At 42.9% G+C, this 23,783-nt stretch overlaps 1 protein-coding gene across 2 annotated transcripts in view; it reads left to right on the plus strand.

The window, feature by feature from the left end:
• The window catches only part of LOC122554303 (uncharacterized), an 82,518-nt gene that overhangs the window by 40,968 nt on the left and 17,767 nt on the right, over positions 1–23,783 (plus strand). For both annotated transcript variants that reach the window (XM_043699120.2, XM_087975976.1), the window contains exon 7: positions 19,993–20,058. In XM_043699120.2, the coding sequence (XP_043555055.2) occupies positions 19,993–20,058 (66 nt within the window). The remainder of the gene's footprint in view (positions 1–19,992; positions 20,059–23,783) is intronic.

Below are 23,783 nucleotides of genomic sequence, written 5' to 3' on the forward strand. Positions count from 1 at the left end.
AGACAGGATATTCCAGGATAATCCGAGAATGCAAAGAAATCCCAGTCTCTTTTTCACTACAAACTGTCACCTTAAATCCCTATTCACTTCACCCAAAACTCCGACAACAAAAACAAGTACCTGAGGGATTTCTTGTCACAAAGATTAAAACCATCCATTCTGTTGCTCCCCTCCTTTCCCCTGACCAAGCTAAATGTCTGAGAAGGCTTACCTCTATTCTAGTTCTGAACTTGCATGCTTCTCTATTTTTACTCTTAACTTCTTTTATGATCTCCCTGGATTCAACTTGCCCATCCTGCTCTCTCAAACGTTTTTCAACCAAACTGTTGACTATCTAACTTTCCATGTCAATTAGTATTGTTATGGTTCTCTTTCCTCAAGTGCGGACCCATCCACTTCAAACCTGCCACCTGTACCTCCATTCTTCAACGAAACATGTCCTTCATACCTCTGTCCTTGAACATGATCATCCCATTGTCCAACCTCCCTTTCCTGTCCAAAGACAATGAATGTGCTATCACCGTCCAGATCTGTGCCTAATCTTCCTGGCCACCCCTTCCATTCCCTTTTTCCGTCACATCAGAAAAACAGCCTTTACCTAAGCCAGGAATAAAATTCAATTCAATTGTGTAAACTAGCTTTCCTCAACCTTCTGAGTCCAGCTTTTGATATTGTTAACAGCACCATCCTCCTCCAATACCTCTCCTCTGTCAAAGAGCTGAGTAAGACAGCTGTTGTGTTTTTCCATTCTTATCAACTGCAGTGGATTCCTTTTCCACTCCCATTGCTGTCCCTCAAGGATCTATTGCTGACCTCTATTTCCCTCTGCACACTGTCCCTCAATAGCATCACCTGAAATCACGTCAGGTGCCATATGTATGCTGATGACACCCACTCTAATTTGTCATCACCTCTGTTGATCTTCACCCTGTTTCAAAGTTACCCTGTCCAACATCCTTGACAGGATTTCTTATCTTAAGCAACACTTATTTCTACCTGATTGATCAACATCATTCCCTGAGGACTGAGAAAATAGCTACAAACTCCATTCCAAGGCCAGCAGCTCAAACTCTTTCCCTAGCCACAGTCAGGTTAACCAGAATGTTCTCAACATTGACCATCCTATTGCAACATTAACTTCTGGTCCAAAATCTGTTTCATCACCAACAGTGCTAATGTTTTATTTATCTTGGAATCAGGCATTGCTGGAATTGTCAGCATTCGTTGGCTGTCCCTATTTGTCCAAGTTGCAACCAACGTACTTGAACATCTACCGACCTTACATGCACAATGCTGCTAGGTCAGGAGTCCTAGAATTCTCACACAGTTGCAATGAAGGAACAGTAATATGTTTTCAAATCAGGGTGATGGTTTAGAGGGGAAATTACAGGTGAGAGTGTTTCCAGGTAGCTGTTAACTCCTGTCCCTCCAGATGATAAAGGTTCTGCCTTTTAAAGATACAGTTGAAAGAGTGTTGGTGAGCTTTTGCAGTTTGTCCTGTAGATAGTACACACTGTACCCACTATACACTGATGGTGGAGGGAATTAATGCTTGAAGTGGTGGAGGATACCAGTCAGTTGGGATGCTTTGTTCTGGATGGTTCAGAGTTTTTTCCGCAGCACTTATCCAAATGAGAAATATTCCAACATACTCCTTATCCATGTTTTGTAGATGAGAGACAAGCTTTGGGTTGTTAGAAGGTGAGCTAGTCATTGAAGAATACTCAGTTTCTTACCTGCTTATGCAGCTAGGATATTTATGTGGCTGGTCCAGTTATGTTTTTGGTCACTGGAGATCCCTGGAATGTGATGATGGAGAAATTAATTACCTGACATTATCCAGGTCCAGCTAAATTCAGGCATGGACTGCTGTATTTGCAGAATTGAGAATGAAACTGAAAAGTGGGTAGTTATCAGTGGACATCACCTGTGTTGGAGGAAATGATGTTGATCAATCCGGTGAAAATAAGTGTTGCTTAAAATGAGAACTCCTGTCAAAACTTTTCAACTTGCACTCATCGGGACACACAGGAGTGCCAAATTTCAAAGAGAGCAAGATCTTTTCAAAGTAGGATAGCTGCAGCAGGATGGAAGTACTCTGGTCAGGATAAAATTGTTTGAAGGAAAAACTGTAATGGAACAATGGGTGATATTCAACAAAATGATATTTCAAGTATGAGATAGATACATTCTCGCAAAAGGGAACCAAACCTTGGCTAATCGGATGAAGAAGATGATAAGAGAATATAAGGAAACAGAACAAAGGGTGTATGCTGCATTTCATTTCATTTAAGGCCACATACAATTAGTGGGCAAGTGAAGAGGATAATAAGATGTCAAAGACAGAATATGAGAATTGAATCTCAGTTAACATAAAAGGAAACTCAAAAAACCTTCTAACACAATATAGGAAGTAAGAGGTAGAGTGAAGCTGATTAGGAACAAATTAGAAACAATATCATTTTGTTTAAGATCACCCATTGTTCCATTACAGTTTTTCCTTCAAACAATAATAATATATGTTTAGAGGGTTATATATGTTTAGAAGTGCAAAGCAGTAGTAGAATACATAGTGAGTTTTTTTCTTTTTTTGTGGAATGTGAGCATCGCTGGCTGGCCAGCATTTTATTACCTGTCCCTAGTAGCCCTTGAGAAGATGGTGATGTGCTGCCTTCTTGAACTGCTGCAGTCCACTTACTGTGGGTTGATCCACAATGCAATCAGGGAGGGAATTCCAGGATTTTGACCCAGCGACAGTGAATGAACAGCGTTATATTTCCAAGTCAGGATGGTGAGTGGCTTGGAGGGGATCTTGAAGATGGTGGTGTTCTCAAATATCTGCTGCTTTTGTCCTTCTAAATGGAAGTGGTCCTTGGTTTAGAAGGTGCGGTCTGAGAATCTCTAGTGAATTTCTGTAATGCATGTGGTAGATAGTACACACTGCCACTACTGAACATTGGTGCTGCAGGGAGTGGATGCTTGTGGATGTTGTGCCAATCAAGCAGGCTGCTTTGTCCTGGATAGTGTCAAGCTTCTTGAGTTGTTGGGGATGCACTCATCCAGGCAAGTGGGGAATATTCCATCACATTCCTGATTTCTGACTTGTAGATGGTGGACAGGCTTTGAGGAGTCAGGAAGTGAGTTACTTGTCGCAGTACTCCTAGCTGTAGAAGCCACAGTTTATGTGGTGAGTCATAGAGTCATGGAAATGTACATAATGGAAACAGACCCTTCGGTCCAACCCATCCATGCCGACCAGATATCCCAACCCAATCTAGTCCCACCTGCCAGCACCCGGCCCATATCCCTCCAAACCCTTCCTATTCATATACCCATCCAAATGCCTTTTAAATGTTGCAGTTGTACCAGCCTGCACCACTTCCTCTGGCAGCTCATTCCATACACGTACCACACGTACACGTGAAAAAGTTGCCCCTTAGGTCTCTTTTATATCTTTCCCCTCTCACCATAAACCTATGCCCTCTAGTTCTGGTCTCCCCGACCCCATGGAAAAGACTTTGTCTATTTATCCTACCCATACCCCTCAGGATTTTATAAACCTCTATAAGGTCACCCCTCAACCTCCGACGCTCCAGGGAAAACAGCCCCAGCCTGTTCAGCCTCTTCCTATAGCTCAAATCCTCCAACCCTGGCAACATTCTTGTAAATCTTTTCTGAACCCTTTCAAGTTTCACAACATCTTTCCGATAGGAAGGGGACCAGAATTGCACACAATATGAGTTTCTGGTCAATGATGAGCCCCAGGATGTTGATAGTGGGGGATTCAGTGATGGTGACACTGTTGAATGCCAAGGGGGGGGTGGTTAGATTGTCTCTGATTCATGATGATCATAGCCTGGCATTTGTGTGGCATAAAGGTTATTTGCCATTTATAAGCCCAAGCTTGGACATTATCCACATTTTGTTGCATTTGAACATGGACTGCTTCAGTATCTGAGGAGTTGCAAATGGTGTTGAACATTGTGCAATCATTGGCAACCATCCCCACTTCTGACCTTATGATGGAGGGAAGGTAATTGATGAAGCAGCTGAAGATGGTTGGGGTTAGGACACTATCCTGAGGAACTCCTTCAGTGATGTCCTGGAGCTGTAATGACTGACCTCGAACAACCACAACCATCTTCCCATGTGTCAGGTATGACTCTAACCACTGGAGAGTTTGCCCCCGATATCCATTGATTCCAGTTTTGCTAGGGCTCCTTGATGCCACACTCAGTTGAATGCAGCCTTGAGGTCAAGGGCTGTCACTCTCACCCCACCTCTGGAACTCAGCTCTTTTGTCCACGTTTGGACCAAGGCTGTATTGAGGTCAGAGCTGAGTGGCCCTGGCAAAACCCAAACTGGGTGTCACTGAGAAGGTGCTGCTTGATAGCACTATCGATGACACCTTCCATCACTTTACTGATGACCAATAGTAAACAGGTTAGATTTTTTTTGTCCTGCTTTTTATGTACAGGATATACTTGGGTGATTTTCCACATTGTCGGGAAGATACCAGTGTTGTAACTGTACTGGGACAGCTTGGCTAGGGGAGCGGAAAGTTCTGGAGCACAAGTCTTCAGTACTTTTGCTGGAATGTTATCAGGGCCTGTAGCTTTTGCAGTATCCAGTATCTCCAATGGTTTCTTGATACCACGTGGAGTGAATTGAATTGACAGAAGACAGGTATCTGTGATGCTGGGGACCACTGGAGGAGGCTGAGATGGCACTACTGGCTGAAGATTGCTGTGAAACCTTCAGCCTTATCTTTTGCACTGAAGTGCTGAGCTCTTCCATCGTTAATGATGAGAATATTTGTGGAGCCTTTTCCTCCATTGTTTAATTGTCCACCAACCATTCACTACTGGATGTGGCAGGCCTGCAGAGCTTAGATCTGATCCGTTGATTGTGGGATTGTATAGTTCTGTCTATCACTTGCTGTTTATGCTGTTTGCCATGCAATTAGTCCTGTTTGGTGTCTTCACCAGATTGACACCTCATCTTCAGCTATGCCTGGTGCTGCTCCTGGCATGCCCTCCTCCACTCTCCATTGAATCAAGGTTAATTCCCTGGCTTAATGCAATAGTTGAGTGGGGGATATGCCGGGCCATGAGGTTACAGATTGTGCTGGGGTACAGTTTTGCTGCTGTTGATGGCCCACAGTGCCTCATGGATGCCCAGTCTTGAGTTGCTGGATCTGTTTGAAGTCTGTCCCATTTAGAACGGTGATAGTGCCACACAACAAGATGGATCGACCATTCAACACTCCTGGCTGTGAAGGTGGGACTTGGTCTCCAAAAGGACTGTGCGGTGGTCACTCTTACCGATATTGGATGTATCATGGACAGATGCATCTACAGCTGGCAGATTGTTTTTTTTCTCCTGTTGTTGGGAGGTCATGTTGCAGCTTTACGGGGCATAGGTTAGGCCACTGTTGGAATATTGTGTACAATTCTGGTGGTCTTCCTGTCGGAAAGATGTTGTGAAACTTGAAAGGGTTCAGAAAAGATCTAGAAGAGTGTTGCCAGGGTTGGAAGATTTGAGCTATAGGGAGAGGCTGAACAGGCTGGGGCTGTTTTCCCTGGAGCATTGGAGGCTGAGGGGTGACCTTATAGAAGTTTATAAAATCATGAGGGCATGGATAGGGTAAATAGACAAAGTCTTTTCCCTGGGGTGGGGCAGTCCAGAACTAGAGGGCATAGGTTTAGGGTAAGAGAAGAATGATATAAAAGAGACCTAAGGGGTAACATTTTTCACACAGAGGGTGGTACGTGTGTGGAATGAGCTGCCAGAGGAAGTGGTGGAGGCTAGTAAAATTGGAACATTTAAAAAGCATCTGGATGGGTATATGAATAGGAAGGGTTTGGAGGGATATGGGCTGGGTGCTGGCAGGTGGGACTAGATTGGGTTGGGATATCTGGTCAGCATGGACTGGTTGGACTGAAGGGTCTACTTCCATGCTGTACATCTCTATGACTCTATGGTCCCCTCACCACCTGCCACAGGCCCAGTCTTGCAGCTATGTCCTTTGGTACCTGACCAGCTTGATCAATATTACTGCTGCCGAGCCACTCTTAGGTGGTGGATATCAAAATGCACCACCCAGAGTACATTTTATGCCCTTGCCATTCCCAGTGCTTCCTCTAAGTGTTGTTCAACATGGAGAAGTCCCAGTTCATCAGCTGAGGGTGGATGGTACGTGGTAATCAGCAGGAGGTTTCCTTGCCCATGTTTAACCTGAAGCATGGGGCCTGGAGTCATACTGAGGACTCCCAGAGTAACTCTCTCCCAACTGTATACCACTGTGCTGTCGCCTCAGCTGGGTCTGCCCTTCCGGTGAGACAGGACATATTCAGCGATGGTAATGGTGGGTATCTGGGACATTGTATGATATGATTCAGTGAGTATGACTATGTCAGACTGTTGTTTGGATAGTCTGTGAAACAGCTGTCCCAATTTTGGCACTAGCCTCCCAGGTGTTAGTGAGGTGGATTTTGAAGGGTTGACAGGGATATTTCTGCCATTGTTTTTTCCAGTGCCTGGGTCAATGCCAGGTGATTCAACTGGTTTCATTTCTTTAGATACCTTGTCTTGATTGGTACAAGTGGATGGCTTGCTAGGCCATTTTAGAGGACAAGCAAAGAGTCAAGCACATTGCTGTGGGTCTGGAGTCACATGTAGGCTAGACCATGCGAGGATGGCAGATTTTATTCCTTAAAGATATTAGTGAGCCAGATGAGATTTTATGACAATCAACATTGATTTCATGGTAGATTCTTAATTCCAGATTTTAAAAAATTTAATTCAAATTCCACCATCTGCTGTAGCTGGACTCAAACCCAGGTGTCCAGAACATTAGTTAATTTTCTGGATTAATAATCTGGCTATAATACCGCTAGGCCATCGCCTATCCTGAGTACTCTTATTGGTGTTTACTAAGGGAGACACCAACAAAATGTGAAGAAATGGAGACGGTGGGGGTAATAGAGAGGGTTAAAATTGACAAACAGAATGTATAGAATTGAACTCATTACGGGGAAGGTGTGGTTTGCATCTCCAATTGCAAAGGGAAGGACAAATTGAGATAGCAGGAATGCTAACCATCATTTTCCAATCTCCCAAAATGCAGATATGACTAAATGTGGCAAAGTGACAAATGTGACATCTTTATTCAAGAAATGGTAGAGAGGCATTCTTAGTAATTACAGGATGATCAATTTAACAACTGGTTAGGATAGATTTTAGACACAATAATCAGATTTTGAGTTAAAGATGAAGACCTAGGACAAACTTGTAAATCGCAGATTTTTTTTTGACTGATCAACTTAGTCAAGTGAATCCAATCTATATGGATGTTAAGAAAATATCGAAAGCACCACACAAATATTGGTTTTCAAAATTGAGATTCATGGAATATGAGATTAGTGTTAGTATAGTTTAGAAATGTACATAAGGACAGAAGACAGCAAGTCATGGCAAATAAAAACTGAAAGAACTGCAGATGCTGTGGATCAGAAACAAAAACAGAAGTTGCTGGAAAAGCTCAGCAGGTCTGGCAGCATCTGTGAAGAGAAATTGGAGTTTCTGGTCCAGTGACCCTTCCTCAGTTCTCATTCGACCAATTTTGGAATACTGTGTACAATCCCTCTATAGGAAGGATGTCGTGCAACTTGAAAGGATTCAGAAAATATTTGAGGATGTTTGGAGGGTTTAAGCAATAGGGACAGGCTGAATAGGCCGGGGCTATTTTCCCTGGAGTGTCAGAGTCTGAGGGGTGACCTTGTAGAGGTTTATAAAGTTATAAGGAGTGTGGATAGATGTAATTGACAAGATTCCTTCTCTCCAGGGTGGGGGAGCCAAAAGTAGAGGGCATAAGTTTAGGGTGAGAGGGGGAAGATAGAAAAGGGACCTAAGAGGCAACTGTTTTGCATAGAGGATAGTACGTGTATGGAATGAGCTGCCAGAGGAAGAGGACGATTACAACATTTAAAAGGCATCGGGATGGCAATATGAATAAGAAGGGTTTGGAGGGATTGGGCCAAATGCTGGCAAATGGGACTAGATTTGTATTGGATATCTGGTCAGCATGCCCAAGTTGGACTGAAGGGTCTGTTCCCGTGCTGTATGTCTCTATGACTTTATGAATTTGTTATAGCTGTTGAAATGTGAACATAGTTTCCAGAGTGGTTTGTTAGATATGGAATGACCTGAAGTCACCTTAATGAGATGGAAGGTCTTAATAAAATAACTTATTTGTAGCATCAATGAGGCAGGGAAATGTCTCCAGGAAGAGCTGCCGATATATAACTGATTTGGGATAATTCAATCCAAAGGGCAATTTCAAAATTTGCTGTTGATACCAGTCTGGGAGATACATCAAACAGTGAAAATTATAGCAATTGATTATGACAGGATGTAGTTGGCTACCAGAATAGACAAGAGAAACGAGAGATGACTTATTTTTGCACAGGAATAGGGAAAGGCATCCTTGCATACGAGTACAGCACTAAAGAGTGTGAAGAACATGGGAACCTATGTATATAGGTTTCCTTAAGGTGGCAGGATGTACTCAATGGTTAGTTAGCAAAATATTTATGATTGTCTTTGTGAAATCGGTGTTGAGTACAAAAGCAGAGATGTTTTGCTGAATCTTTATAAAGATTTACTACACTTTGGGAAGAGTATGAAGTGCTTGAAAGGGTACAGAATAAATTTACCAGAATGCTTCCAGGACTGAGGTTTTTAGTGAGGAGTTAAATTGGAGAAGCAATGGTTATTCTCTTTGAAGTAAAATATTTTGAGAAAAGGTCAGGTTTGGCTAAAGTAGACAAAGAATAGCTGTTTGCATGAACTAATGGTACTAGTATTGGAAGGAACAGATTTAGGCAAGAGATACAGGGAAGATTAGAAGAACTTTTTTATGCAGTAAGTTTTAATGACCTGGAATTTGCCTATGAGTGTATCAGAGTTAATCACTGAATTCACAAGGAAGTTAGATAGTTGTTTGAGGGAAATAAACTTGCAGGTATAAAAGGGATAGAACTAAGGACTTGCCACATTGCTCCACAGAAAGTCAGCATAGGCCAAATAGCTTCCTTCTGTGCTCTGCCGACTCTTTTTTGACCAGCAAAAGCTTGGGAAACCATAACTGTATTGAATATTTTCAACTTCAAGAGCATCAGCTCAGAGCTGTGGGGCTTAAATCCAAGTTGCAGACATCTTGGGGCATCAGTGTGAGAGAGAACTGCCAGATGACAACACACTTCAGCTCTTTTACTTTAGAGTTGGTCTGTGTTCATAGACAGGAATGTAGATGTGATTCAGATAGGTCTGTGGACCCTGGATGTATTGATGGAAGAGTCTCAGCTCCTAACTTTGTCTAACAGATGCAAATACTTGTAACCTGTAAAAATGAGAAAAAAGAATGGGCAGGAGCACCATGGTTATGTGGGCCACCCATATTAATGGAGAATAAAGGAATGTGATGGCCATAAGGAGACCATATAATCAGTGTAATAAATAGTTCACTCATTGGAATTCCCACTGGGAATTCATAAGGTTGTCTTGTTTGCCCAGTGTTAGAATTAAGAACATCTGGAGATGGGGAGAAACTAGCTGTTGTGATCCATGTAGGAACCAATATCGGAACCAAGAATGAGGTTGAGAGGAAGTAGTGTAGGTTCAAGAAAATCAGATACAAAATTGAATGTGCGGCTGAAATATGGTTGGAAGAAAGGGATTCCAGTTTATGGGATTCTGAAGTACTGGAGACTGAGTGAACGGTCCATTTAATCCTGGTGTCTTGGAAAATTATATAAACCTGGACTCTGAATAGCATTTTGACTGATGAAGAGGATTGGTGAGGGGAAATTTAGAAACGAGAGAGAAAGATCAAGGCAGGGTAACAATTTCGGTAATATTAAATAGAATGTGGCAAAAAGGGGTGGTGAGTTTAACATCAATAGTGCATCAGTGAATAAACTCCATGCAGGGAAAAATGGTTAAAACAGTCAAAGCATTCATGACAAGGCAGACAAACTACTTATACACATAGAAATAAATAAGTTTGCTCTAATAGTTCAATACAAATATCTGGGTGTGAGGGTAACAAAGGTTGGAAAATTACAACTCCGGGATACTTAACATTTTGAAAAAACCGAGAAAATGGAAATAGTACTGATAGGACACTAATACAAAAGACTTGGCTCAGAAGGTCAGGAAGTATAATCAATATAGGTAAATATTAGGAATAACAAGTAGAGGAGAGCATCAAGGAACTGAGTATCGTCCAAAAAATAATAGGAGCTTGTGGTAATATTGAGTGTTCATACAGTCTGCACTAATAAAATTGGCAAAGGTAGTTCTGAGAATGACTTCATAGAGTGCCCTTGTGACAGCTTCTTAAAACAATACGTTGTGGAGCTAAGCAGAAATTCAACCAGTTTTGTTATAATGCGTGTTCCTTCATCACAAATTGGCTTTAACACGATTGAAGAATTTAGATCTGTAGAACACAGATCTTTACTTACCCCCTGTATTGGTTGTGATGCGATTCTGGCCCTATTAGCTTCAATGGCGCAGCTATTATAGAAATTTTCTTATAACGCGAGATCGTGCGAGACTGGAACTATCGCTTTATGTCAGAATCGACTGTAACGTGATATTGCTAAGTGGAATGAAATAGGATCATTAGCAAAATATTGTTTGGATAGAGTAATCATAGTATGATAGAATTACACATTCCAGGGGGCAACTGTATGAAAGCGATGTGGGTCTTGGAGAAGGCATGTCAAATTACAAACCAGTCATGCAATGAACAGGCTATTGGTGGGCTTCCATGGAATCAGAACCCCAGGAGCAGACATTCTACTCACTTAGAACTACCAGCCAATCAGAGACTAGCAGCTTTTTTGCAAATAGCACCACCTAGGAAGTGGGGTCTGCTGTCAGAATAATGTCCACCTGAGGCCAGACTAGAAGAAAGTGATGGCAAGAGGATTTTTACAGGATGGGTATTATGAGGGCAGATAGATGGCAGATAGGGTAGAAGGATGGCTCCAAGCAGGTCCTCCCTTCCACTGCCACAACCCTTGACCAGGCACTGAGTGAAGAATTTCCAGGAGACAAGAAGCAGAGTTTGCTTGTCATACTGTCCTCAGGACTGCCTGCTGCTGGGTTAATACCAGTGGAGATGGGATGATGCCCTGCTCACTTAAGGATCTCAATAGGCAGTGGGTGGGAAGGCTGTCCAAGAAAGGCAAGCCACAGATTCCATTCGCTGTCACCTTACCCGATTTTATGCCCACCCCACCTCTAACTCACTTCAGGAGAGGGCATTTAAATACTTAAGTTTGACAGTTATATGCTTAAATCTGAATTTTAAACATAAATAAAACCTACTTTATTGGTAGTATGGACATGTTTGATAAGGTCGATTGGGAAAATGGACTACAGAGTAAACCCTATTTAGTAGGTAAGCATTGGTGACCATTTTATAAAATGATTCAAAATTCTCAATGAAAATACATTTCATTGACAGATAAAACTCCCTGGTGACCCTTTCATGACCAATTAAAGAAGTTAGGGATGATCTTGGATTAAAAGAAAAGCTTTATGTTGTGGAGAATAATTGTAAGTATAATAACTGGGAAAGATTTACAAGTTGACCAAAACATTGATTTAAAAAAAGAATGGTTTTTAAAAAAAGAGGAGAAATAAAAGTTGATAGTAAACTAACAAAGCGTGTTTTAAACATCTTTGAAGAACTTACATAAATACACAAAAAAACAAGAAGGTTGCAAACTGGTTTGTTGGAGGTCAGAATGGGAGAAATATCATGGGCGATAAGGAGATGGCAAAGATGAAACCTTTGTTAGATCTGTTTTCATAGTAGATAGTGTATGCATATCAAAAATAGTATGAACTGGAGGTTAATGAGGTTAAGGAGTCATAATTCATTTCCATAGGGAGAAATGCACAAAACAAGTTAGAAGTCTTGCACTTAGATAGCATCTTTTGTGATGACTGAAACTATCAATGCCTTTTACGCCTAGAAAAGCACTTTAAGGCATAATCACTGTCATAATGTAGCAAAACAGTTTACATACAGCAACCCCCAACAAACAGTAATTTGATATTGATCAGTTTTTGTAATAGTAATTGGGGAATAAATATTAACCATGACATAATGAAAACATCCTTCTTTTACTTTGAAATAATCTTGTGGGATCTTATGCAACTGAGAGAGCAAACAGGCCTCAGTTTAACATGTCATTCAAAGTCAACACTCCAACAGTGGACATAGAAGTTGTTAAGAAGGCACATGGGATACCTACCTTTACAGGCAAGACAGAGTGTTTAAGAGCATGGAAAATATGATGGAGCTGTATGAGAAGTTAGGGCACAGCTATAGTATTGTATGCAGTTCTGGAATCTACATTATTGAAGGATGTGATAGCACTGGAGGGGGTGCAGAAGAGATTTACCAGGATATTGCCTCATCTGGAGAATTCCAATTATGAAGAGAGGATAGGATAGACCGTGCTTATTTTCTTTGGAGCAGAGGACAATGAGGGGGTCTTAGAATCATACAGTACTGAAGCAGACCCGTTGGTCCAACCAGTCCATGCCGAACCTAATCCCAAACTAAACTAACCCTACCTGCCTTCTCCTGACCCATATCCCTCCACACCTTTCTTATTCATGTGTCTATCCAAATGTCTTCTAAACATTGTGATTATACCTGCATGTACTACTTTATCAGCAAGTTCATTCCACATGCGAACCATCCTCTGCGGTAAAAAATTGCCTCTTATGTCTTTTTTAAATCTCTCTCCTCTCATCTTAAAAAATGCCACCTAGTCTTGAAATGCCCCATTCTGGGGAAAAGACAATCACCATTAACTCTATCTGTACCCCTCATTATTTTATAAACTTCCATCAGATCACCTCTTAACTTTCAATGCTCCAGTGAGAGAAGTCCCAACCTATGCAGCCTTTCTTTATAATTCAAACCTATCATACCCAGCAACATCCTGGCAAATCTTTTCTGAACCCTCTCCAGTTTAATAATATCCTTCCTATAACTGGGTGGCCAGGACTGGACACAGTATTCCAGAAGAGGCCTTACCCATGTCCTGTACAATCTCAACATAACTTCCCAACTCCTGTACTCAAAGGACTGAGCAATGAAGGCAAGTGTACCCACAAGGAGGTTGAATAGTTCATCAGCTTTACTAACACCTTCCACCCCAACCTCAAATACACCTGGACCATCTTGGCCACAGCCCTCCCCTTCCTGGATCTCTTCATCACTGTCTCTGGCAACCGACTAACCACAGACATATACTACAAGCCCACAGACTCCCACAGCTACCAAGACTACACCTCCTCCCATCCTGCCTCCTGTAAAAACACCATCCCTTATTCCCAATTCCTCCACCTCTGCCGCATCTATCCCCAGGATGACCAATTCCACCTCAGAAAGTCCCAGATGGCCTCCTTCTTCCACAATTGCAACTTCCCTTCCCAAGTGGTTGACGATGCCCTCCAGCGCATCTCCTCCACTTCACGCACCACTGCCCTTGAACCCCACCCCTCCCAGTGCAACAAGGACAGACCCCCCCGTCCTCACCTTCCATCCCACCAATCTCTGCATACAACGCATCATCCTCCGCCACTTCCACCACCTCCAAATGGACCCCAACACCACAGATATATTTCCCTCCGCACCCCTATCAGCATTTCAAAAAGACTATTCCCTCTGCGATTCCCTTGTCAGGTGTGCACCCCCCACTAGCCCACACCCCACTCCTGGCACCTTCCCCTGCCACCGCAGGAAGTGCAAAACCTGCACCAACACCTCCCCTCACGCTCCAAGGGATCCTTCCACATCCGTCAGAAATTTACCTGTACCTCTACAATGTCATCTACTGCAGCCGTTGCACCCAGTGTGGTCTCCTCTACATTTGGGAGACAGGACACCTTCTTGCGGATCGTTTCAGAGAACATCTCTGGGACACCCACCAACCCCACCGCCCCATGGTTGAACACTTCAACTTCCCCTCCCACTCTGTCAAGGACGTGCAGGTCCTGGACCTCCTCCAACACCAAACAGTTACCACCCAATATCTGGAGGATGAACGCCTCATATTCCGCCTTGGAACCCTGCAACCACAAGGGATAAATGTGGATTTCAACAGCTTCCTTATTTCCCCTCCCCCCCACATTATCCCAGTCTCAAGCCTCCAACTTGGCACTTTTCCAAACCTGTTCATCACTCCCCCCTAACCTATCACCTTCTCCCCCACTTTTGGCCACCTATCGCTTTCTCAGCTACCTTCCCCCAAACCCCACCCCCTCCCATTTATCTCTCAACCCCGACCCACAAGCCCAATTCCTGTTGAAGGGCTTTTGCCTGAAACATCGATTCTCCTGCTTCTCGGATGCTGCCTGACCTGCTCTGCTTTTCCAGCACCACACTCTAGATTCTGATCTCCAGCATCTGCAGTCCTCACTTTCTCTAAGTGTACCCAATGCCTTTTTAATCACCCTGACTATAAATGATGCAAACTTCAAAGAATTATGTACTTGCACCCGTAGGTCCCTCTATTTTACAACACTACCCAAAGTCCTACCATTAATTGTCTAAGTCCTACCCTTGTTTGTATCAAAATGCAATAGCTTGCATTTATCCAGATTGAGCTCCAACTGCAATTCTTCAGCCCATTGACCCATTTGATCGAGATCCCTTTGTAATCTTAGAAAACCTTCTTCATTGTCTACAATGTCACCAATTTTGGTGTCATTCGCAAATTTGCCTCATCTAAATCATTTATATAAATGATAAACAAAAGAGGACCCAGAACTGACAGGCCTCCAGTCCAAAAAGCAACCCTCCACCATTATTTTCTGTTCTGTCTCCTGCTGTTAAGCCAATTACAGATGAACCTCGATTATCTGAACGAGGTAGGTGGGCACTATTTCGTTCGGATAATTGATTATTCGGTTAATTGATTCAATGTCTCTCCTCTGGGGCTTGGAGTTTTCTGAAGTTTCCTTTCTCCTTGCTCTGCCTGCCTTGCTCCCTCTCTCTGTCTCAGGGTTTGTTTCTGAGCAGACGCACACACTTGTAAGGGACCTGCAGCATTGCTGAAGCCTCCCACCTCACCACTCTGCTCCCGCTCCCACCCCATCAGTTCAATGGGATTAACACAGCGAGCACTTGGTAAATCCACTCCCTTTTCAGGAGATTAGACAGCAGCACACCGTGTGCAAGCCCCTGCCCATGTGCACCCCTGCCCCCCCCCATGGAACCCCCCCACCCTATCCACTCCACCCTCTGTCCGACCCTACCCCACCCGTGTTGCCTCCCCCATCGGCCTCTGTCCACCAGCCCCATACGCACCACCTCACCCGTCCACCCCTCCCAACCCTGTCCAACCCCACCCCCATCTGCCTTGCCAATCCCCCATCCGCCCCCACCCACATTCCGCTCCCCCCCCCCTCCACTCCGGGGCAGCCGGACTAGACACCAACAGTAAGACTGCTGCTGCTGCCGCCTTTGGGGGATGCGTCTCCAAATAGAGTGTGTGCGTGTGTACACACACACACTCCTACCTTTTCACTGCAACATTTTTGACAGGTTCCACCTTTGCCCTGTACAGGACAATGTTGGAGAGATTATCTGGGGAAAGGGGGGTGGGGGGGGGTTTAAGCCCTGTGTAAAACTCCAGGGAAAGTATAGGGCAGAGAGAGAGGGTGAGCAGTCAGTCATTTGGAGATGGTGCCTGGAAGCCCATCGATGTCCAGGACTGTTCTTGGCAGCATTTCAGTAAGCAGAATTTGTTTTAATCATTGTAAACAAAAGAATGCGAACAGTGTTGGAAATACCTCTTTGATGTAATGTTTCTATTGGGACCTCGAGATCCCCTTTGGATAATCCAATATTCGAATAATTGATATTCAGATAATGGAGGTTTCTCTGTGTGTATCTAATTGGCAAGCTCACCATGAATCCCATGTGACCTAACTTTCCTAATTAGTCTACCATGCAAAACTCTTTCAAAGGCTTTACTGAAACAACATCTACTGCTCTACCATCATCAATCTTTTTTGGTGACTTCCTCAAAAAACTCCATCAAGTTTGTGAAACATGATTTTCCTCGCACAAAACCATGCTGACTATCCCTAATCAATGTTTGTCTCTCTAAATGTCCATCAATTCTATCTTTTATAATCACCTCCATCAAAAGGGATTCTTAAGAGAGAAATCAAGAAGGCAAAGAGGGGATATGCGATAGCTTTGGCAGATAAGGTTAAGGATAATCCAAAGAGATTCTACAAATCCATTAAGATCAAGAGGGTAACCAGAGAGAGGGTAGGCTCTTTTAAAGGTCTGGGAGGTTGTCTTTGTGTTGAACCCCAGGAAATGGGAGAGATCCTTAATGAATATTTCATGCCAGTTTTTACTGTGGAGAAAGAAATGGAGTCTAGACAATGCAGAGAAATAAACTTTGATGTTTTAAAAACAGTCACATTACAGGAGAGTTTGGGAGGTCTTCGAGAATATAAAGGTGGATAAATCTCTGGGTTTTGATCTAATGTATCCCAGACAGTTATAGGAAATAAGACAATATTATAAGACCCCTTGCAGAAATATTTGCATCATCTATACCTATGTGTGAGGTACCTAATGACTGGAGGGTGGCTAATGTTGTATCTTTGCTTAAGAAAGGTTGTAAGGAGAAGCCAGGGAACTATAAATCTGAGAGTCTGACTTCAGTGATGGAGATGTATAAAATTATGAAGGACATAGACAAGGTAGACAGGAAGAAACTTTATTCTTGGAGGAGGGATCAGTGACTGGAGGCATAGATTTAAGAGAAGAGGTAGGAGCTTTAGAGTGGATGAGAGGAATTATTTTTTCACTCATAGTGTGGTGGGAATTTGGAACTCAGTATCTATAAGGCTGGTAGAGGCAGCAATCTTCGTAACATTTAAGAAGTATTTAGATGTAGACTTGCAATGCCAAGATGTACAAGGCTATGGCCAAATATTGGAAAATTGGATTAGAATAGTTAGGTGGTTGTTTTTGACTCAAAATGCCTGTGCTGTAGACCTCTGATTCTATTCCTCAGTTATCATAAAATACATAGAATCCCTACAGTGTGGAAACAGACTCTTCGGTCCAACAAGTCTACACCGACCCTCTAAAGAGTATCCCACCCAGACACATTCCCCTACCCTACATTTCCCATGACGAATACACCTGAACACTATGGCCATTTAACATGGCCAATCCACCCAACCTGCACATCTTTGGACTGTGGGATGAAACCAGAGCACCTGGAGGAAACCCACACACACACGGGGAGAATGTGCAAACTCCACATAGACGTTTGCCTGAGAGTGGGATTGAACCCGGGTCCCTGGTGCTGTGCTAACTACTGAGCCACCGTGCCATCCACAACATATTCTTCAACATGTTCAAGTAATAGAGTGACACTTTCTAACTCAGAGACAAGAATGCTGCCAACTGAACCATCACTGACACACTAGTTGAAAGCAACTGTATTAAACTAATGAAAATAAAAGACAACAAATCACCCAGACCTAATGCTCTACACACTAGGATTCTAAAAAAGCTGTCCACAGAGATAGTCGATGCATTTGTTTTCATCTTCCAAAATTCTCTCGAGCCTAGAACAGATTCACTGCTTTACAAGGTAACCAATGAAATACTGCTGTTCAAGAAAATAGAGTGAGGAAAACCTGCAGATCAGTCATCCTGCCAATTGTTGGGAAAATACTGGAATCTATTAGGTAAATGTTAACAGCATACTCCAAAAATACAATGAGGCAGAGCCAATATGGTCTTATGAAAGGGAAATTCTGATTGACAAATGTATTTGAGATTTTTGAGGATGTAACTAATGAGGTAAATAAAGAGGAGTGTAGATGTAGCATGTATTCAAAATGCAATTTGACAAGCTGTCATATAAAAGGCCATAATGCAGGATAGGGACATGGATAGAAGATTGGTTAACCAAAAGAGAACCATCAAGATAAACACAACCAGTGGGTAACCACAAGGATCAGTGACAGGATTCATTTCTGCTACTGCGTCATATCATCCATTTCTGCCCTACCTCGGTTCATCTATTGCTGCAAACCTCATCAGTGCCTATATTTCTTTTAGACGGGGCTATATTGGAAGCTCATCAGACCAGCTCCCACCTCGCACTCTGCAGAATCATAAATTTATTAAAGGTTCTGCTGCCATATTCTAACTCATACCAAATGCCATTCACACTAGCTTCAAGTCTGACAACTCCTTAATTATAAATTATCATCCATGCTTCCAAATCCCTTTGCAACCTTTCCCCTTCCCTCCCTCTAACTTTCTATAGCTCTCCAACTCTGAGATTTCTGCACCCCTCTCATATTGGCTTCTTGGAGAGATCTGATATTATTGCTCTATCTGTAGGCAGCCATGACTTCAGCGGCTTGTTCCAAAGTTGTGCAACTGTCGCTCTCAACTTATCCACTCTTAAACCTTCCTTTCTTCCTTTGAGATGCTTTTTAAAATTTACTTCCTTGACCAATCTTTGGTTACCTGTTCAGATATGTATGTATGTGTGTGTGTGTGTGTCTCGGTATCAAATTTTGTCTGATAGTTCTTTTGTGAAGTTCTTCTGGGGTTAGCACTGCTGCCTCACAGCATCAGGGACCCGGGTTTGATTCCTGCCTCGGGCGACTGTGTGGAGTTTGCACATCCTCCCAGTGTCTTGCATGGATTTCCCCTGCATGCTCCAGTTTTTTCCCACAATCCAAAGATGTGCAGGTTGGGTGAATTGGCTATGCTAAATTACCTATAGTGTTCAGGGATGTGTAGGTTATGTGCATTGGTCAGGAGTAAATGTAGAGACATAGGGTAGGGGATTGGGTCTGGGTGGGATACTCTTCGGAAGGTCTACTTGTATAATTACTGCATCATTTTGAATAAGTAGGTCCCAGTACTGAGTAAACCCATGATATTATATACATTCTTATTCAAGCCACACTTGTTGGGCCAAAGGACCTGTTTGCACACTGTAGGGATTCTATGAAATGTCTTGGACACTTTGCTATATTAAGGGCATTCAATAACATTATATAAATATGATCTGTAATACTGTATAAATATGAGCTCTTGCTCATTATAATTCATATTCTTTTACATTTTAAAAGAAAATTATGCAGATTATAAAATATGCAGTTTGGCTATCACCCTATTTGCATTACCATGCAAAATATTTTATAGTTCCTAATAAGGGAGGCATAGTAAGGAATGGTGTGGTGTTCATGTCATTAGATAAACAATGCAGAATTGCAGGCTAATGTTCTGGGTGCATGGTTTCGAAATCCACCTTAGCTGCCAGTGGAATTGGAATTTAATAAAAATCTGTAATTAAAAAGAAGAGCTTGGGCTAATAGCATGCATGTAAACATTGTCAATTATAAAATCCATCTGCTCCACTAATGCTCTTTAGGGAAGGAGATTTGCCATCTTTACCCGTCTGGCCTACATGGGACTCCAGACCTGCAGCAATCTGATTAACTTTTAAGAGCTCTCAGGGCAATTAGGGGTGATTAAGAAATGCAGGTCTAGCCAGTGACATCCACATCCCATGAACAAATAAAGAAAATAAATCCGGTCAAAATGTGTTGTAGTTCCGCTTTTTGAATCTAAAAGGTGATCCCTCTATAATACTGTGTTGGCTTGAATAAGAATATATATATAATATCATGGGTTTACTCGATACTGGGACCAACTTATTCAAAACGGTGCAGTAATTATACAAATAGATTCAAAGGTTAATATATTTTAAAGTGATATGGCTTTGGACTTTAGATGAAAGAATGTATTTTACTGAACAAATCTTGGAGCAAGTGTAGTGGATGAACCCTGTTTCATGCAATTTTACCTAAACTCCTTTTCTTCATTTGCAGAGTCCACAGCAATGGAACGTCTACTGAGATCACTTCCTAGTGATCTGGGATATGAACAAATACAAGGTCCTTATTTCCGTCTTGCCAAAAGTGCTTGTACATGGGAGATGGCGCCCAAACCACATAGCTATGATTATCAGATTCATCCAGAATGGGTGACGCAGCCCTGGCACACACAGTATAGGCAACATAAACCGTGATGTAGTAAGGAGATAAGGTTAGGGTTCAAGATGTTTTTTGGAAAAATTATTACCAATAATCATTAAAATAGTACATGAGATTTCAAATCTAATCACATTTTACTAATCTATTTGCCAATAAACTAGTTTGAGATTATTATCAAGCTGTGAGTTTGTAGATAATTTAGAATCCAATCTGTTTGTAAGACATATATTCTTCAGCTTTCTGCTCTTAGGCAGGTCTGACATAAAATATCAAGATCTCCACTATAGATGACCAAGCTATCAAATGCATCCCAACTGGAATGTGTATTGAACACTATCCTGTGGGTACCAATCTGATCCATGCTGGCTGTCTAGTCAACTGAGCTAGTGAACCGTCCCAAGGACTCAGAGGTGCTTGGCATAAAAACGCAGAAGCTAGGAGCAGAAGTAGTCCATTCGGCCCTTCGAACCCGCTTCTCCATTCAATATGATCATGGCTGATCCTCTGTCTCAATGCCATATTCTCACTTACTCTCTACCTCTCTTTGTATCTCGCATCTAAAAAAATTATCAATCTCTTTCCTGATTGTACTTAGTCACCTGGCATCCTGTGGTGGTGAATTCTACAGGTTGATCACTCTGAGTGTAGAAATGTTACCTTATCTCAGTCCTGAAATGTTCTACTCCATATCTGAGAGAGTCTGACCCCTGATTCTAGGCTCCACAATAAAGAGGAATATCCTCCCTGTATCTAACCCTGTTGGAATTTTATATATTTCCTTCAGATCCCCTTTTATTCTTAATCTCTAGTGAATACAGGCCCAGTCAAACCAATCTCTCCTCATATGACAGAGCTGCCATCTGTGGTATCAGCCTAATGAACATTCACTGCACTCCCTCTCTGGCAAATGTATTCCCAATTAGATAGGGAAAAGACTGTACACAACACACAATATACCATGAAGGGCATAGGCAGGGTAAGTAGAGATAAGCTTTTTCCCAGGATTCAATAACGAGAGGTCACACGTTCAAGGTGAGAGGTGAAAAGTTTAAGGGGCATAAACACAGCAAGTACTTTACACAGACGGTGGTAGGTGGCTGGAATGCATTGCCAGCAGAATTAGTAGAGGCAGGCATGGTAGATTGATTTAGGGTGCGTCTGGACAGATGTATGAGTGGGTGGGGAGCAGAGGGATATAGATTAGATTCCCTACAGTGTGGAAGCAGGCCCTTCGGCCCAGCAAGCCCACACCAACCCTCCAAAGAGGAACCCACCCAGCCCCATTTCCCTCTGACTAATGCACCTAACACTCTGGGCAATTTAGCATGGCCAATTCACCTGACCTGCACATCTTTTGACTGTGGGAGGAAACCGGAGCACCCAGAGGAAACCCACACAGACACGGGGAGAATGTACAAACTCCACACAGACATTCGCCCAAGGCTGGAATTGAACCTGGGATCCTGGTGCTGTGAGGCAGCAGCACCGTGCTACACCATAGATGCTTAGGAAATGGGCGATAGGTTAGACAGTGGATTTGGATCGGCTCGGGCTTGGAGGGTCGAAGGGCTTGTTCCTGGGCTGTAAATTTTCTTTGTTCTCTTCTCTCACCAAGGCCCTGTATAACTGCAGTAAGACATTTATGTGTATGTTACAGCCTGGAGCAATGGATAATTATGAGTGAGGCGCTAACTTCTTTACATGACACAGCTGACCAGGAAGCTCTCCCACATTTTATATTGGAAGAATTTATGATTTTATGCTTAACCTGTTTGATCGCTTTCCTTGCTCATCTCGTCCTGGAATGAGACATGAATACAGAGCTTCTGGTTCAGAGACAAGCACACTGCCACTGTTTCACAAGGCTGCCCTAGAATGCTGTGGTTCTGTTCGCTGAGCTGGAAGTTTTTGTTGCAAACGTTTCGTCCCCTGTCTAGGTGACATCCTCAGTGCTTAGGAGCCTCCTGTGAAGCGCTTCTGTGGTGTTTCCTCCGGCACTTATAGTGGCCTGTCCCTGCCGCTTCCGGTTGTCAGTTTCAGCTGTCCGCTGTAGTGGCCGGTATATTGGGTCCAGGTCGATGTGTTTGTTGATGGAGATTGTGGATGAGTGCCATGCTTCTAGGAATTCCCTGGCTGTTCTTCGTTTCGCTTGCCCTATAATGGTAGTGTTGTCCCAGTCAAATTCATGTTGCTTGTCGTCTGCATGTGTGGCTTGTTGTCTGAGAGTGGCTGTTGGTTTACAGACTACTGCGACCACTAGGACTTATAACAGCACACAAACCAACAGCCACTCTCAGACAACAACTCACCAAAACGAAGGACCCGATACCCAGCATGAGCAAAACTAACGTAGTGTACAAAATCCCATGCAAGGACTGCATAAAACACTATATAGGACAAACAGGAAGACAGCTAACGATCAGCATAAACGAACATCAACTAGCCACGAAACGACACGACCAGCTATCCTTAGTAGCAACACACGCAGACGACAAGCAACATGAATTTGACTGGGACAACACTACCATTATAGGGCAAGCGAAACAAAGAACAGCCAGGGAATTCCTAGAAGCTTGGCACTCATCCACAAACTCCATCAACAAACACATAGACCTGGACCCAATATACCGGCCACTACAGCGGACAGCTGAAACTGACAACCGGAAGCGGCAGGGACAGGCCACTATAAATGCCGGAGGAAACACCACAGAAGCGCTTCACAGGAGGCTCCCAAGCACTGAGGATGTCACCTAGACAGGGGACGAAACGTTTGCAACAAAAACTTCCAGCTCGGCAAACAGAACCACAGCAACGAGCACCCGAGCTACAAATCTTCTCACAAACTTTGAGCTGCCCTAGAATATTATTGAAATCTATAATTAAGAATATGGTAAACAAAGTCTTATAAAATGACAGGTCATTGGATAATTGCTCACCATAGCTATTAAGGGGATATGGGGCAAAAGTGAGTATGTGGAATGAGTTTGCAGTTCAGCTAAGATTTCATTGAATAGCAGAACAGGTTGGATGGGCTAAATGGCCTACTCTGTTGCAATGTTCCTATGATTACAAATATGGCCATTAACCTGGAGAGTTTTAGTAAATCAGGTCATTCATGCTACCATAGCCTTTAACAGCATTAGATTACTTAGTGTGGAAACAGGCCCTTCAGCTCAACAAGTCCACACCGACCCTCCGAAGAGCAACCCACCCAGACCCATAATCTTACATTTACCCCTTCACCTAACACAATGGGCAATTTACCTAACCTGCACACTTTTGGACTGTAGGAGGAAACCGGAGCACCCAGAGAAAACCCACGCAAACACGGGGAAAATGTACAAACTCCACACAGTTGCCTGAGGCAGGAATTGAACCTGGGTCTCTGGCGCTGTGAGGCAGCAGTGCTAACCACTGTGCCACCGTTCCATCCAGTAAGGGTAGGTTGAATGAGTTAAAGGTATTTTTAAATATAAAACAGGATACATAAGACCATTGATTTTAACTGTGTTAGGGGTAAATGTCTGGCAGAATCAGAAATTAAGTTGGAGAATCACAATTTTCTTTTGGTTTGGCTGAAGCCATCATGACAGAAGTTACATCTGTTGGAAGCTTATATTATCAGA

Source organism: Chiloscyllium plagiosum, unplaced genomic scaffold (assembly GCF_037043375.1).
Source record: "Chiloscyllium plagiosum isolate Xiang-an unplaced genomic scaffold, Cpla_swu_hap1 HiC_scaffold_1, whole genome shotgun sequence".
In the NCBI taxonomy this organism is placed as follows: Eukaryota; Metazoa; Chordata; class Chondrichthyes; order Orectolobiformes; family Hemiscylliidae; genus Chiloscyllium; species Chiloscyllium plagiosum.